Here is a 12,623-nt window from a genome sequence, read left to right on the forward strand (position 1 = left end):
TCCGATGTTGCCTTCGGATCAATTTCCTACTAACATGCGATAACGTTGCGTTTCTGATAGGGAACATGAGCAATTTTATACAGGCATAGAACTCAACAGCAATGAAAGTGTAGCACCATTTCTTAATCGAAGAACAAAGATTCATTGTATATTTCGCAGCAAGTTTTACACACACACACAATTTATCTATAATCGGATAGTATTTCGATAATAATAAATTGGTAAAACTGTACCGATGACAGGTACTCTTTTTTTAGTTTTGCCGACATCATTCATTTCGCAATACTTGTATTCAATTGCATAATATATAATCAGACATATTTGAGGATAAATCGTATTCCTCATACGTCAGCTAGTATAATTTTCCAATATAATCATGTTAACTCGATAAGACACAAGAGTATTGATTTTTAATTTCCAACTTCCAGGCTCCATTAATGTTAATTTATTGCATTTTGGACAAAATCCAATCGAGATAACAAGGAATTCGGGTATAGACGCTAGAAAATCCGGGCACTGCGCATTTGTAGCCAATTGAGACGACGCCAAGTAAGTAGAAGCGATTTTTTTCAGGGATCATCAAAGGTCCCCAAGAATCTCCCTAGAATAAGTGAAATAGCACATGTTAACCAAATTATCATTCAGTTTGACTTTCTCTTCATACCTGTCACGCATCTTTGTTGTAATTAGAATCTGTGTATTACCTTGTTAGAAGAGTGTGAAAAGAATTGTATCGAGAGAAGGTGGGAGTGCGACTTCTCTACAGTAGAAGAGGGAGACAAGAGGGAGAGAAACAGATTCCTTTGTCTTTAAGACACAAGACAAACGTTGATAGGACATATATTGACTACACACACAAACGTTTAAAGCCAAACATAAAGTAAAGGTTAAAAACAACATCACCCTATAAACTGAACGGATCACGCGTGAAAAACATACATTGATAAAAGTAATTAAAGATGTAAAACAATATGAAGAATTGTTTTAAGTTCTTAGTTTCTTCTTCATCTTGAGTGATGACGAAAAACAATTTTATTCCAGGAATATTTAGTCAGCCAAAAAATCACTCCGAATGAAAATTATTCAGCTACTTAACCTGGCGTAGGATAAACAGAAATTGCATTACGAAGTTTTTCAAACAGAGTCGATTTAAAGGCTATGTAAACAAATCAGCCAACTGTTCCTTAGTAGGAATGTATTGAAAAATGGAAATAACGGCATCTTTCTGGATGGAACGAACATAGTGGTATTTCACACTTATATGCTTGGTCCTTTTATGAAACTCTGGGTTTTTGGCAAGTTGAATAGCGCTTTTGTTGTCACAAAACATCGGGGTAGGAGCCAATTGTGGTAAATTGATATGCTGTAACACATGACGCATCCAAACTATTTCTTTGGCTGTTGCACACATTGCAACATACTCGGACTCAGTTGTAGACACTAAAACGCATTTTTGACTGCACTACCCCAGGCAACTGGGCCACCATTGAGCAATAGGATGTATCCTGTTATTGACCGACGCGTGTCCAAATCCCCGGCGTAATCAGCATAAGAAAAGGCTTTGAGTAGAACGTCATTGGTATCTCCGAAACGAATTCCGAAAGTTGTCGTGCCTTTTAGATAGGAAACAATTCTTTTCACAGTAGTCCAGTGAGAACGATCTGGTTGACTGACGAATTGAGCGACTTTAATAATCGCAAAATTAATATCGGAACGTTCGGACAGCATTGGATATAGTAGACTGCCAACCGCTTCGGAAAAGAGGAAAACTTCATAAGATGGAGATAAGGATGCAACAAGACAACTGTTTGAATCTGCAGGGGTTGTGACTGGATTGCAATCCATTATTCCGAAAGTAGAAAGAACACTCGTGATGTAACTAGGTTATGAAAAGTAAAATTTTTGATTGACGCGTTCTCGTGTGATATGAAAACCCACAAATTGATCGGCTTCCTTTGGTGTGATGGAAAAAGTAGTTTTCAAGTCAGACAGAATCTTGGCCAAAAGAGCTGAGTTATTGCAAATTAGAAGGCCGTCATCGACCCAAAGAGCAACAATTAAAAAATCATTTCCACTTTGTTAGAGATTAACACACGGGTCAGCTTGACTTGCAATAAGACCAAAAGCAAAAAAAAAGTATTATAGGTGTCGTTCCACGCACTGCTGGCCTGTCGTAAAGCATAGAGACATTTGTGGAGACGTTATACATCCCGCTCCCTACCAACGACACAAAAACCAGCAGGCTGTTCCAAGTAGGGTTCCTCAATAAGAGGGCTTTGGATATAGGCGGAGGCAACATCAAATTAAAACAAATAAAGATTGTCGACGGCAAAAATAGCAAGGATAGCTGGAAGAGAGTCGTACTTCAGGACAGGCGCGTAGGTTTCAGTAAAATCTATACCTGGACTTTGAGTAAATCCAAGGCGAGCCCGACGACGCTCAAAAGACCCTTTAATATTGCGTTTCACTTTATACACCCACCGAACTTTGATGGCCACTTGGGTAGAAAGTAAAGAAGTTAGCGTCCAAGTGTGATTGGATTCTAAACAAGAAATCTCAGTTTGCATAGCAACAAACCAAAGATTAGAATCGCTCCCTGAAATGGCATCGTCATAGGAAAAAGAGTTGCCAGGGTCAATTACATCAGGGGCAATCAGAGACGACGTTTTCATGAGAAATCAATGGAATGGCAAGAAGAGAAACAAAGGTTTTTGGAGTCCTAAGGCGATTTGATCGACGAGCGAGTCATTCAAAACCATAGAAGTCTTCTTCCGAATCGATAGCATCGACCAAGGGTAAAGGTGTACCAGACGAAAAAGACGGGGTATCCGAAATTGCAGTAGTATGAGGCGAATCTTTTTTCAGGATCGACAGCATCGACAAAAGATAAAGGTGCATCAGATAAAGTGGACAGGGTATCCAAAACTGCTGTAGTATGAGACGGTCGCGGCAAAATTTTGGAGCACGGAAAAGACGGACGAGACGAGAACGATGAACGAGCAGTGACTTCTGATGCAATCGGACACTGAGAGGAAATTGCGGGAGTAGAAACAGGATCAACCGATAAAGGCAATTGAGAAACACTAATAGTACGAAAACGTTCACAAAAAATAGCGTCACGACTAATGATGATTCGATGAGTAGCACGATAAAAAAGCGCCGAGACATTTGGGTCTCAGAATATAGCCAGAATGGTAGAATATAGCCAATATAGCCAGAAAATAGCCAACAAAAAGAAGTAGTTTATTCTTTGTAGCGAGTTTACCCCGGAGACTTTTTGGGATATGAATATACGCAGAAATGCCAAATACATAAAATTAGAGACATCAGGTTTGCGATGATGAGAAAACCATGCTTCGAAGTATGGTTTGTTAAGCAGTACTGCTTGACAAACAGATGAACTGAAACAATTGATTGAATCTTTACACTTGTGCTCGACTTTGGTGGGATGGAGAATGCATGTGAAAATGTGCACAATTTCGAAACGGTGTGAAAATCAGGTTCGGATTTCGCGAGGATATGCTAGAGTCGGTTAGTTTGTCGTCATTTGTTTAGCTTTTGACAATGATTATTTCTGTTAGCATCCACCACCCTCCCATTCATTCAAGTGAAAACGTCTTTAATTTAATCACCAGACAGACCTTGCTCCCACTGGTTAGGAATGAGCTTATGAGTAAGTAAAACTCATTTCCAAATCGTGAACCGGGTTTTTGAAATCTAAAAATTAAACCCAGATGAGTTACACATTCAAAACATAATACATGACTTTTCAGATTGCTGCTGCTGTTTTATACGTCAATTGCTTTGATTGAGGGGAGGTGTTACTGAAAATGCCGTGACTATGACACGTGTGAAAATCTTTAAAATAAAAAAAAGGAATATTGGTTTAACCTTTAATGAACAATGAGAGTTTGTTTTCTGCCAAAAGGGATGGTTCTATTCTTCTTTTCTGATACCCCCTCCCCCAATCCAATTTTTCTTTTTCTCGATTTTTCCTTACTCTTTCTCTTTTTATTGCCACAAAATTGTATCAAATCCACCAGAAATGACGCATTACAGTCAGTTGTCACTTGTAAGAGGTGTGTAGCAGTTGTGTTTTCTGTGGCTATAAGTTTACAAATGCAGCTCGAAAACGTTTGCAGCTAGTTTTTTTTAGTTTTTGAACAGTGGTGTATTACTGTTGCACGGGAAAGTTTTCGCGTAACACAATGTGGGTATCAAAGGGCATACCGATCAATTTCGAATTTCCCGCGACCTGGATTGATTGGCCTCTGGTAAGTCCTGTTGATTTGTTGAGATATTGAAAATGCCCCGTCAGCACAATCCTCCCTCTAAATTTAGTGCTCTCAGATCTCCTAGCCCGTCTTCCCTTCGTGACATTTAACACGTCGCTCCGGTTGGGCAACTGAGGTTGACTTAATGTGATGTGCCAATTTAATTAGAAAAAATATCGGCAGTTCGAAGAGGTTCTGTTGATGGAAATTGCGTAACAATCTCTTCGTTCCTTCTCTCCCGGGAGTATCCTAGACTCGTATCTATCCGTTTAAAAACTATGCTGACACTCCTCGTTTGGGGACATCTGAGTAAAAATTTTTGCTTGCAGAACTTTTTCTGGGACTTCGTGAAGAAAGTTGAATACACCGAGCAGTTATCGCACTGTCTTATGGAATATATCTTTTTCGTTTCTGAACTAGTGAACTACGGTGATCAAAGTTTCACTCAACGATTGCGAATACAAATGTCTACACCTGATTATTTTTTATAAGTCTATCTTGTGGATTTCAAAACCAAAAACCGTCTACAATTAGAGTTAGAAAGTTTTTATTCTGCGCAGAGACAGTAATCAAGACATGAATTCTTGTCCAGATTGCAATAAACAAGAAATTCTTTATTTCGGCACCTTTATTGCATTCGCTCTTGTTGGTTTAACTCCTAAAGGACGAAAAAATATGATAAAAAAATTGAAAATTTAACAAATATTTCTGTGCGTTTTCCTAACTGATGATGTTGCACAACAGCTGACTTGAGCGGAATACTAAATATGATATCCAATGGCAATTCAATGAACAAATTTATCTGTAATTCTGTTATTTCATTAATAGATATTCCTACAAAAAAACGTTAAGAATTTTAAAATCCCGGATTTTAAGCGACGTTGCCATTGTTGATAAATTCTTTTAACGGGTTGAAAACCGTTATAAACCTACGTCTGGTCGGTATTAAGAATCCGATTTTTTCGTCTTGTCTGGGTGGCTTCAGAACAAATTTTCATGCTTTTCTGCGTGAAGCTTATCCCTGTTAAAAATTTACCCTTTTGGGAAATTCCCGTTGATTTCTTGAACCGGTTCCATCCAGGGGAACCCATTCCACCGCGGCAGACACTCCTTTCCCAAGATAAAATATTTAAAATGAAATAACTGGTCGGTGTCTGTCATATGTCAAAAACATTACCTCCAAACCTGCTCAGCCTCTCGAACTTTTCGCGTCGTATAGACTGCGATATCGTTTTTTATAAATTTTCCCATTTCTTTTGTCTTTGGTTTAGCTTTTTGGAAAAAGTAGGGCATTTAAAAAATCTATTTCCATAAAACTTGTATTGGCCATCCTTCTATTCAAATCCAATACGAATATATGTTCCGGATTTCTTTATCCGAGTTATCATAAAGTTAATAGAAGCCCCATTAGGCCAGTCAATACTTGGTTGATTCTTTCGATACCTATAGATGGCACATGGATAGGGGACACCGTTTCCACTTTGTACACAGGGGACACATTGGACAGCACATATATCATACAACATTTGCCTTTTTTTATTTCTGAACTTTCTTTGTATTATAAGATGATTAATTGATATTTGTGAGATAAAATAATGATCGACCTATGTTCTTTATTCAGAAACTGAAATGTTACAAGCTAATGTTACAAAATTTACGCCGTCTAATGTGACCCCGGTATACGTGGGAACGGTCTCACCTTCTCTCTACCAAAAATTTCCAGTTTTTTAGGACATATATGTTCAATTGGTTTTTGGACCTTTTTTCCATAATTACTGGATATATATGTCCCTTTTTTTATATATATTGGCCAACAATGTTCAATGTCGTAAAAAATGACACATATTTCCATTTTATTTCTCGCCAGTTGTAGAAAGAAGTGTTGGGAAAGTAAAGGAGAAATAATCCTGGTGATATTATAACCAAACCCTGACTAGAGACCAATGTGGGTATAACTTGCCCTTTTTTAAAACTGTTTTTCCAACCCTACATTCGCTTGACAAAGTGTGATCAGAACTTCCCCTAAAATCTTTATTTATAGTTTTCCCCTGACGACAACATTGTGTAAAAATGCACATGTTTTAATTTATATTAGAAAGATTCGCATCGCTTGCGTTGAAATTTTTTGCTGTCGAGTGTGCCAAAAAAATTGAGGACTTTTTTGTGTCTGGATTGAGAAAACATATTGTGGCACATATCAAGGCGAGTTATCGTTTCAAGTATCCATTACTATGTTTGCAATGTAACTGTACGGGGTGGTATGCCGACCTTAAATCGTTTATTGTTCATGTCAAGAAAAATCAAATTGAGGCTAGATTGACAGATAATTTCGACCAGCACGCAAACCAAGTAAACTCTCCCCTCGGTCATTTTGACGACAGTTATATAGATCCTGGTATTGAAACGGAAGCTAGACCTGTTGAATTTGAATCATCAGTCAAAAAATTCAGTCGCTGCTTTTAAAATTGTTTAGTAACAGTAGTTTACCCATGACTTCGAAGATATTTTGAAAAACATTTCTGACTTTCTAAATGTTCTCCATATCAATAGATTTTAAATTTTGGGAATTATAGAAATATCTCACGAAGATAGTGTTTTGGTGATTGACGAAGTGGGCCGTGCGTTGAATGCTATAAGAAATTTTGACAATGTATATAAGGCAACCGATATTCCTTATGTAAAAATCCTTGTTTGTAGAACCAAAAGCTATAACTTTAGGCTATAGAAACGAAGCTCAGTTGAGAAATAGAACCAATGTAGCAAATTTTGAACGGAAAAGAAGAATCGTTTTATATTTCATTAATTAAAACGCTTGAAATAGTTTTAAGTGACCCTGAAATGGCAGATTTGATTATTTATAAAAAGGACGAGGGTGTTTCTGCTGGCACTTTCAGTAATCCGAAACACGGATCTAAATATCGTACCCATCCTATTTTTTCAGACAAAATGAAAATCTTGGGCGGATTCAATTGTCGTACGACGGGATTAGAACAACAAACGCCCTCTGAAGTCATTCTTCCATAGATAACGTAGGAATTTGTTATTTTGCTATTCAAAATTTGCCCATTTACTTTAATTCTTGCTTTCCCAACGTAAATTTATTAGCCGTATTTCCAAGTGGAAATGCTCACACACAAGGTGTAAAAAATGAAAGTACACTGAACATTTCTACATTATATTTTCTTTTATACTGCAGAAAATATGATGGTTGACTTTTTGCATATATTTCCAGAAGGGACTATTCCATATGTGTTAGGAGCGGTGTTCACTTTTATGCCAACATTAGCAAGTTGTTTAAGATGGAACAGTTTAATGATAGGTCCCTTGGAGTTTTAGTACAGTGGAGGTTGATAAAGGTAACGCACCCGCAGAACTTTATGCTATCAAGGAGCTGGACAAAGGTCTATCTCCAAAACTAACTGAAAACAAAATAAGAGTCCTCTCACGTCTTGTTTGCATAATTTTGCCAGAGTTTATTGATGAAAATGAGAAAAATGATCATTGGGAGCTATTGCTGCAACTTCAAACACTTACGGATATTGTATTTTCTCCCACCCTGAACAATAGAATGCTGGATTTCTTTGCTGAGGTTTACGAAGAGAATTTATTGTTGTTCCAACAACTGTTCCACATACTTTGAAAATCAAGCCTAAATAACATTATTAAGTACATTTCAACAGTATGGTGTTGATGAATGGACTCCCTACTTACAGCTCTTGTTTCAAATACAAGCAGCGTAACTGCTATTTCAAAAGACTGGCCCATATAGTATGCAATTTTAAAAACATTCCAAAAACTTGACTTTCCGTAACCAGTTTACTACCTTTTCGCACACAATACAACGGAGTAGAATACGAAACTTTTGCGTAACTACCCACAAATTGTTTGTTACTACAATTTTTTCCCTCCTGAGTGCAGCCTCAATTTCCTCGCGGTCGTCTTTAAAACCATAGAGAGTGGATTGTTGAGATATTACTGCCGAGGGTTCAAAGCTGCAACGACGACGACACTTTTCCCTGAAACGGACCAAAGACTAATCACTAAAATCTTAGGGACTTATTTAGATAAAAAAATTTTGAATGTATTTGGCGGTTAGGTGCATGAATAGTGATTTCATTTTATTCAACAGGTACAAAAATCCGGAACCCAAAGTGTTCGAAGAATTGACACAATCGGTTATGGCTTACTTCCCCGTAACGAAAGGCAGCAACAGTTTTTATGGATAAGATTACAACTTCAATTTTTTAGAGTAAATATTTTGAATCAGCCGCTGTTTATTCTTGACAGGAAGCCTGGTGTAATGTGTCTACTGGACGTGGAAGACTCTGGAAGTATACAGGTGACTCCAGAAGGAAGCCGGGTGTCAAAAGGAAAAACGAGAAGAAGACACAGTGTGAAGCTACCGTGAATGAAAACGACGCCGAGGCATTTATTAAGGCATCTGAAGTCGCCGAATCGAATGAAAATGCCACTATTTCAGCGTTCAAATCTTCTTTTACTGTGAGGGGGAAATGGATTCTAATCACAGCCGTCAAAAACTAAATGGCCGCTACTCACTTTTTAAATACATTTAAAAGGTTGAAAGAGTTAGATAGTTTCATGTTTAAGGCTATGCAGTGTCTAATAAGCTCTATACCTAACTTTGTCATGGGTTATAATTAAAAACTTTACCCTAAAAATACCCTAAATCGTGTTTTTCGGATATCCTTGATTCTGATTGGTCGAAAAAAATTCCCAATAAAGACTTTCGGGGTGCCTCTCTCAGCAGACTACTGTAACTTGTGCTGCTTTAAGAGTCCCTAAACCTTCGGTAATTTAGTAAACTAAATTCCTCATGGATAAATACAACGGATAATGTTGAAAAAATTATTCTTTCTTCTTCCTTCAAATGTTTTGTAGAATGTCTGTACCTTTTTCTGATCACTCTGCTTTTGAAACTTTAAGTATTTATTCTTATTCACATTCTAAATTGTTTTACAACTTTTAAATTAGTTGAAATGACGTTAAAGATCAAACGTCCAGAAATAATTCTGCTCATGTTTTCGTAATAAAAATGATTAATAATTTGAATTGCAAAATTGTTAATCAAATTTCTCAAAATAAATAGTCTAAAAATATGTATACGATGTTCATTAGAACAAAAGAATACGTGTCATTAAATGACCAATCTGTTTGCGATAGGTTTTGTCTTTGTTACGACACATATACAAACTGGCTGTATGTATATTTCCCTTGCAGTATCGTTGATTGTGTAGTCAGAAAAAATGCATCTATGGAAATATGTGATAAATCTTAAATAATCAGCTTGAAAGCTATACAACTGCTTGAAACTATCGACTTGCATTAAGGTGAATACTACAAATTATTCTTTATCGATATAGATACGTTGGATTAATTGTTTTACTCTTTCTACAGATGGATCTTTTTCGTCAGCTACTACAAGTTCAAATCCACCGTCTACCTGCATTGACGCCATCATAGATGCAACAGTACCGCCACTACGCAATTCAAGTTTTTTCCATTGGGTCCATCTTTTAGTTGAACTAACATCATTTGGAGTAGAATCTCTACTTTTTCTAGCAATTGTAACTGTAATGACACCTCCATCAATTTTAACCCTTGATGCCTCAAACCAAGAAAAATCACTTTGTGTGTTACAACGTCGGCACCAATACTCATCTCCTTCTTGTACAAAAGATTCTCCAGATACAGGAGGTACATTATTAGATACATGGATATGACGACCCATTGATGGGATAACAAGTTCTCCGTGACATTTTTTTTCTAGCGTAAAATGTTTTGTAGAATCAACACTACCTAGGTACGATCCAAATGGTTTTTAATTTTAAATCACATCCATAGTTCCTGTACCAAATAGTGGTGCAAGACATTTAGTCAAGTCATAAACTTCAACAAACCAAACATCAGTAGAATATTCAGGATTCATATCTTCTCCTCTTTTGTATTCGACAATAGGGTACACGCACGTAGAATAATTTTTTTTATTTAGTCTAGGGTAATTTTTTACGGGGATCATTTTTTCGAGAGGGTTATTACCTCGAAAAAATTTATTTCGCGAGATATTTAAGTTTAAAGTTGTATTAGTCTCCTTCTCAAACTTCTTAAACTGTTCAGCCATCTTTAGTAGGAGGAGCCTAATTAAGGCACCAAACCATGCAGACGAACAGCTGTTGAGTCAGTTTTAGCTGTTCTTTTAATAATCGATCGAGATGTTGATCGATATTCTATCAATCGATTAGGGTAGTAAGTTTTCTGTGCAGCCATGGACTACTCTAATAAAGGACGGGACTCTTAGCCTATCTCGCCGTGTAAAAGCTAGTCGGGTGGGCTATTTTCATGAAAAAATTAATAAAAAATATCAAAAATATTCAGTTTTTTTCGTTGATTCTAACTATGTAGATAAATCTAAGTAAAATTTACTAATCAATAAGATATTGTCATTTTACTTTCAGCAGTAAGGGTAAAAGTGGAAAACACCGGTGCCCTCTAGCAACAAAGCACCCTAAGCTCTTGCCAATATAACCTACAAGGTAAAGTAGAGTTAGGCAGCTATGTCAGAGGAATAGAGATAAGAGAGTGGTGTCTCTTGCACGCAATGGGTATCTGCTTGTAAAATTACAAGAGCTTATGAGGTTTGGTTCCTAGATGGCACCGGTGTTTTTTACTATTTAAAATTTTCAGAATAAAATATTGAAATTTCTCCATGAAGATAAATTTTAGGTATAAGAACATTAGGTAATTAAATACTTATTTTTTTATTCTGATTCCAATTCTCCGGGGAAAAATTTACATGGCCGACATAGGAAATGCCGAAGATTGCCGTCCTTAATTAGAGTAGTCCATGGTGCAGCACGCCGTAATGTAATAAGCGTCACAATCGCTTACTCCGTCGTCATCTTCAGTCATAATTGAATTTTTTTGATGCATTTGTTTACAAAGTCCATAAATTTGATCATGTGTGTCAAATCATTCCTTGTTTCTACCATTATAGTGAATTCTTCATAAATACTTGCAACGTCTATCTCTGTAAATGTGAAACAAATTAAAATGTAAAATTATATGTAAAATTTATTTGGATAAAATAAATTCGAGACTTACAGTTTGACGGTTGAAGCAAGCCTTCTCAGAATGGACTAGTGTAACCCCTCTAGTTTTTGACCGATTTTCTAATCTCCTAAAAGGGACACATTATTACTACGTAGTGTTTCCAATTATTTTAAATTGAATGCCGAGAAAAGCCTTTTGGAAATTTTACGGAAGTGGGCCGGAAGTAAGAGATAGCCCAACTGTTAAGCTGTATTTAAATCAAATCAGATATTCGTGATCCCCCTGAAATTTGCGGTAATTTTCATGTGATTTCAGGAAAACCAAAATTTGACCGAAATCCCAAATTGACGGTTTTGGTTCTTCGATTTTAACACCTTTTTTGATTCTCTTTATGACTTCAGAAGATCCAGACTTTGCGTTGACTAATTGTAAGAAAAGTTAGCAAGTTTACTTGTAAATTTTCAAAAGAGTTATTCTTACCAAAAGTGTGGTTGAGGAACGGGGTCATAACAGTTCTGAAAGTTTTCATCGAATAGTTTGAATCTTTATAAACTGCTCCCGCGATCGACTTGAAAATGTCTCCTAGGACATCGGGAGGAACATTAGTCGCAGCATAGTCTTCAGGGGGGTTACCCAATTTCACAATCTCGTAATACTAAGTAAAGAAAAATTATTCAATTAAATTCTGTTATTCTAATGTAAGTTATATTTATGAAAAAAGTAAAAGTAACTTACTGCTGAAGGAAATTTATGTCCATTTGCCTTTTGTTTCTTGGCGAACGTGTCGATTAAGGTCTGCATTTTTCTTGGCAAACGTTTCAGGAATTTGTGAAACTTGAATTTCACCGCCAGAACGCCTAAGGAGTTGTTGCAGACCAAGACGCTTTTCAGTACAGACAAGACACTTGGAGGATAGAACGGTGAAGCGTCAAAGCACATCTCAGCCGTCAAGCCTCCTACGATTTGTTCAAAAATGAGTAAGTTGTAGTTAATTCATCAAATTAAACGCAGTTCTTAAAATTAATTTAAAGGGAATACCGAGGAAAGCGTCCCCAAGGTGTTCGAAGCGCTCGTAACAAGGGCGAAATACTGCTATCTTCCGTGAGTATGTTAGCGCTTCCAGTAGCAAATTCTTGTAGCGGAACTCATAATTGAGAATTTCTTCTAATTTTTCCAGCCCTTCAAACAGTTCTGAAGTTGGAACCAGTCTCATCCTTTTTGAGGGATTGGGTTCCAGGATTTGCATTATTTTTAATACTCATTAAAATGTTAATGGAGCAT

The 12,623-nt window shown here is 36.8% G+C and overlaps 1 protein-coding gene and 1 long non-coding RNA gene across 2 annotated transcripts; one reads left to right on the forward strand and one right to left on the reverse strand.

The window, feature by feature from the left end:
* Positions 1-1,440: 1,440 nt before the first annotated feature.
* On the reverse strand, positions 1,441-1,845 carry LOC124327290 (secreted RxLR effector protein 161-like). Its single transcript, XM_046786321.1, has one exon. The coding sequence runs from the start codon at positions 1,843-1,845 to the stop codon at positions 1,441-1,443; it is 405 nt and encodes a 134-aa protein (XP_046642277.1).
* A 7,647-nt stretch (positions 1,846-9,492) lies between these two features.
* On the forward strand, positions 9,493-10,202 carry LOC124344102. The gene is made up of 2 exons (XR_006919545.1): positions 9,493-9,622; positions 9,690-10,202. It is a non-coding gene; the product is annotated as an uncharacterized LOC124344102 (long non-coding RNA).
* The last annotated feature ends 2,421 nt before the right edge of the window (positions 10,203-12,623 follow it).

This window comes from Daphnia pulicaria, chromosome 1 (genome assembly GCF_021234035.1).
Source record: "Daphnia pulicaria isolate SC F1-1A chromosome 1, SC_F0-13Bv2, whole genome shotgun sequence".
NCBI classification, from domain to species: Eukaryota; Metazoa; Arthropoda; class Branchiopoda; order Diplostraca; family Daphniidae; genus Daphnia; species Daphnia pulicaria.

What these genes read in the sequence shown, in the direction of transcription:
- LOC124327290 (XM_046786321.1), bottom strand. Translation starts at nt 1,845, where the DNA reads ATGGATTGCAATCCAGTCACAACCCCTGCAGATTCAAACAGTTGTCTT.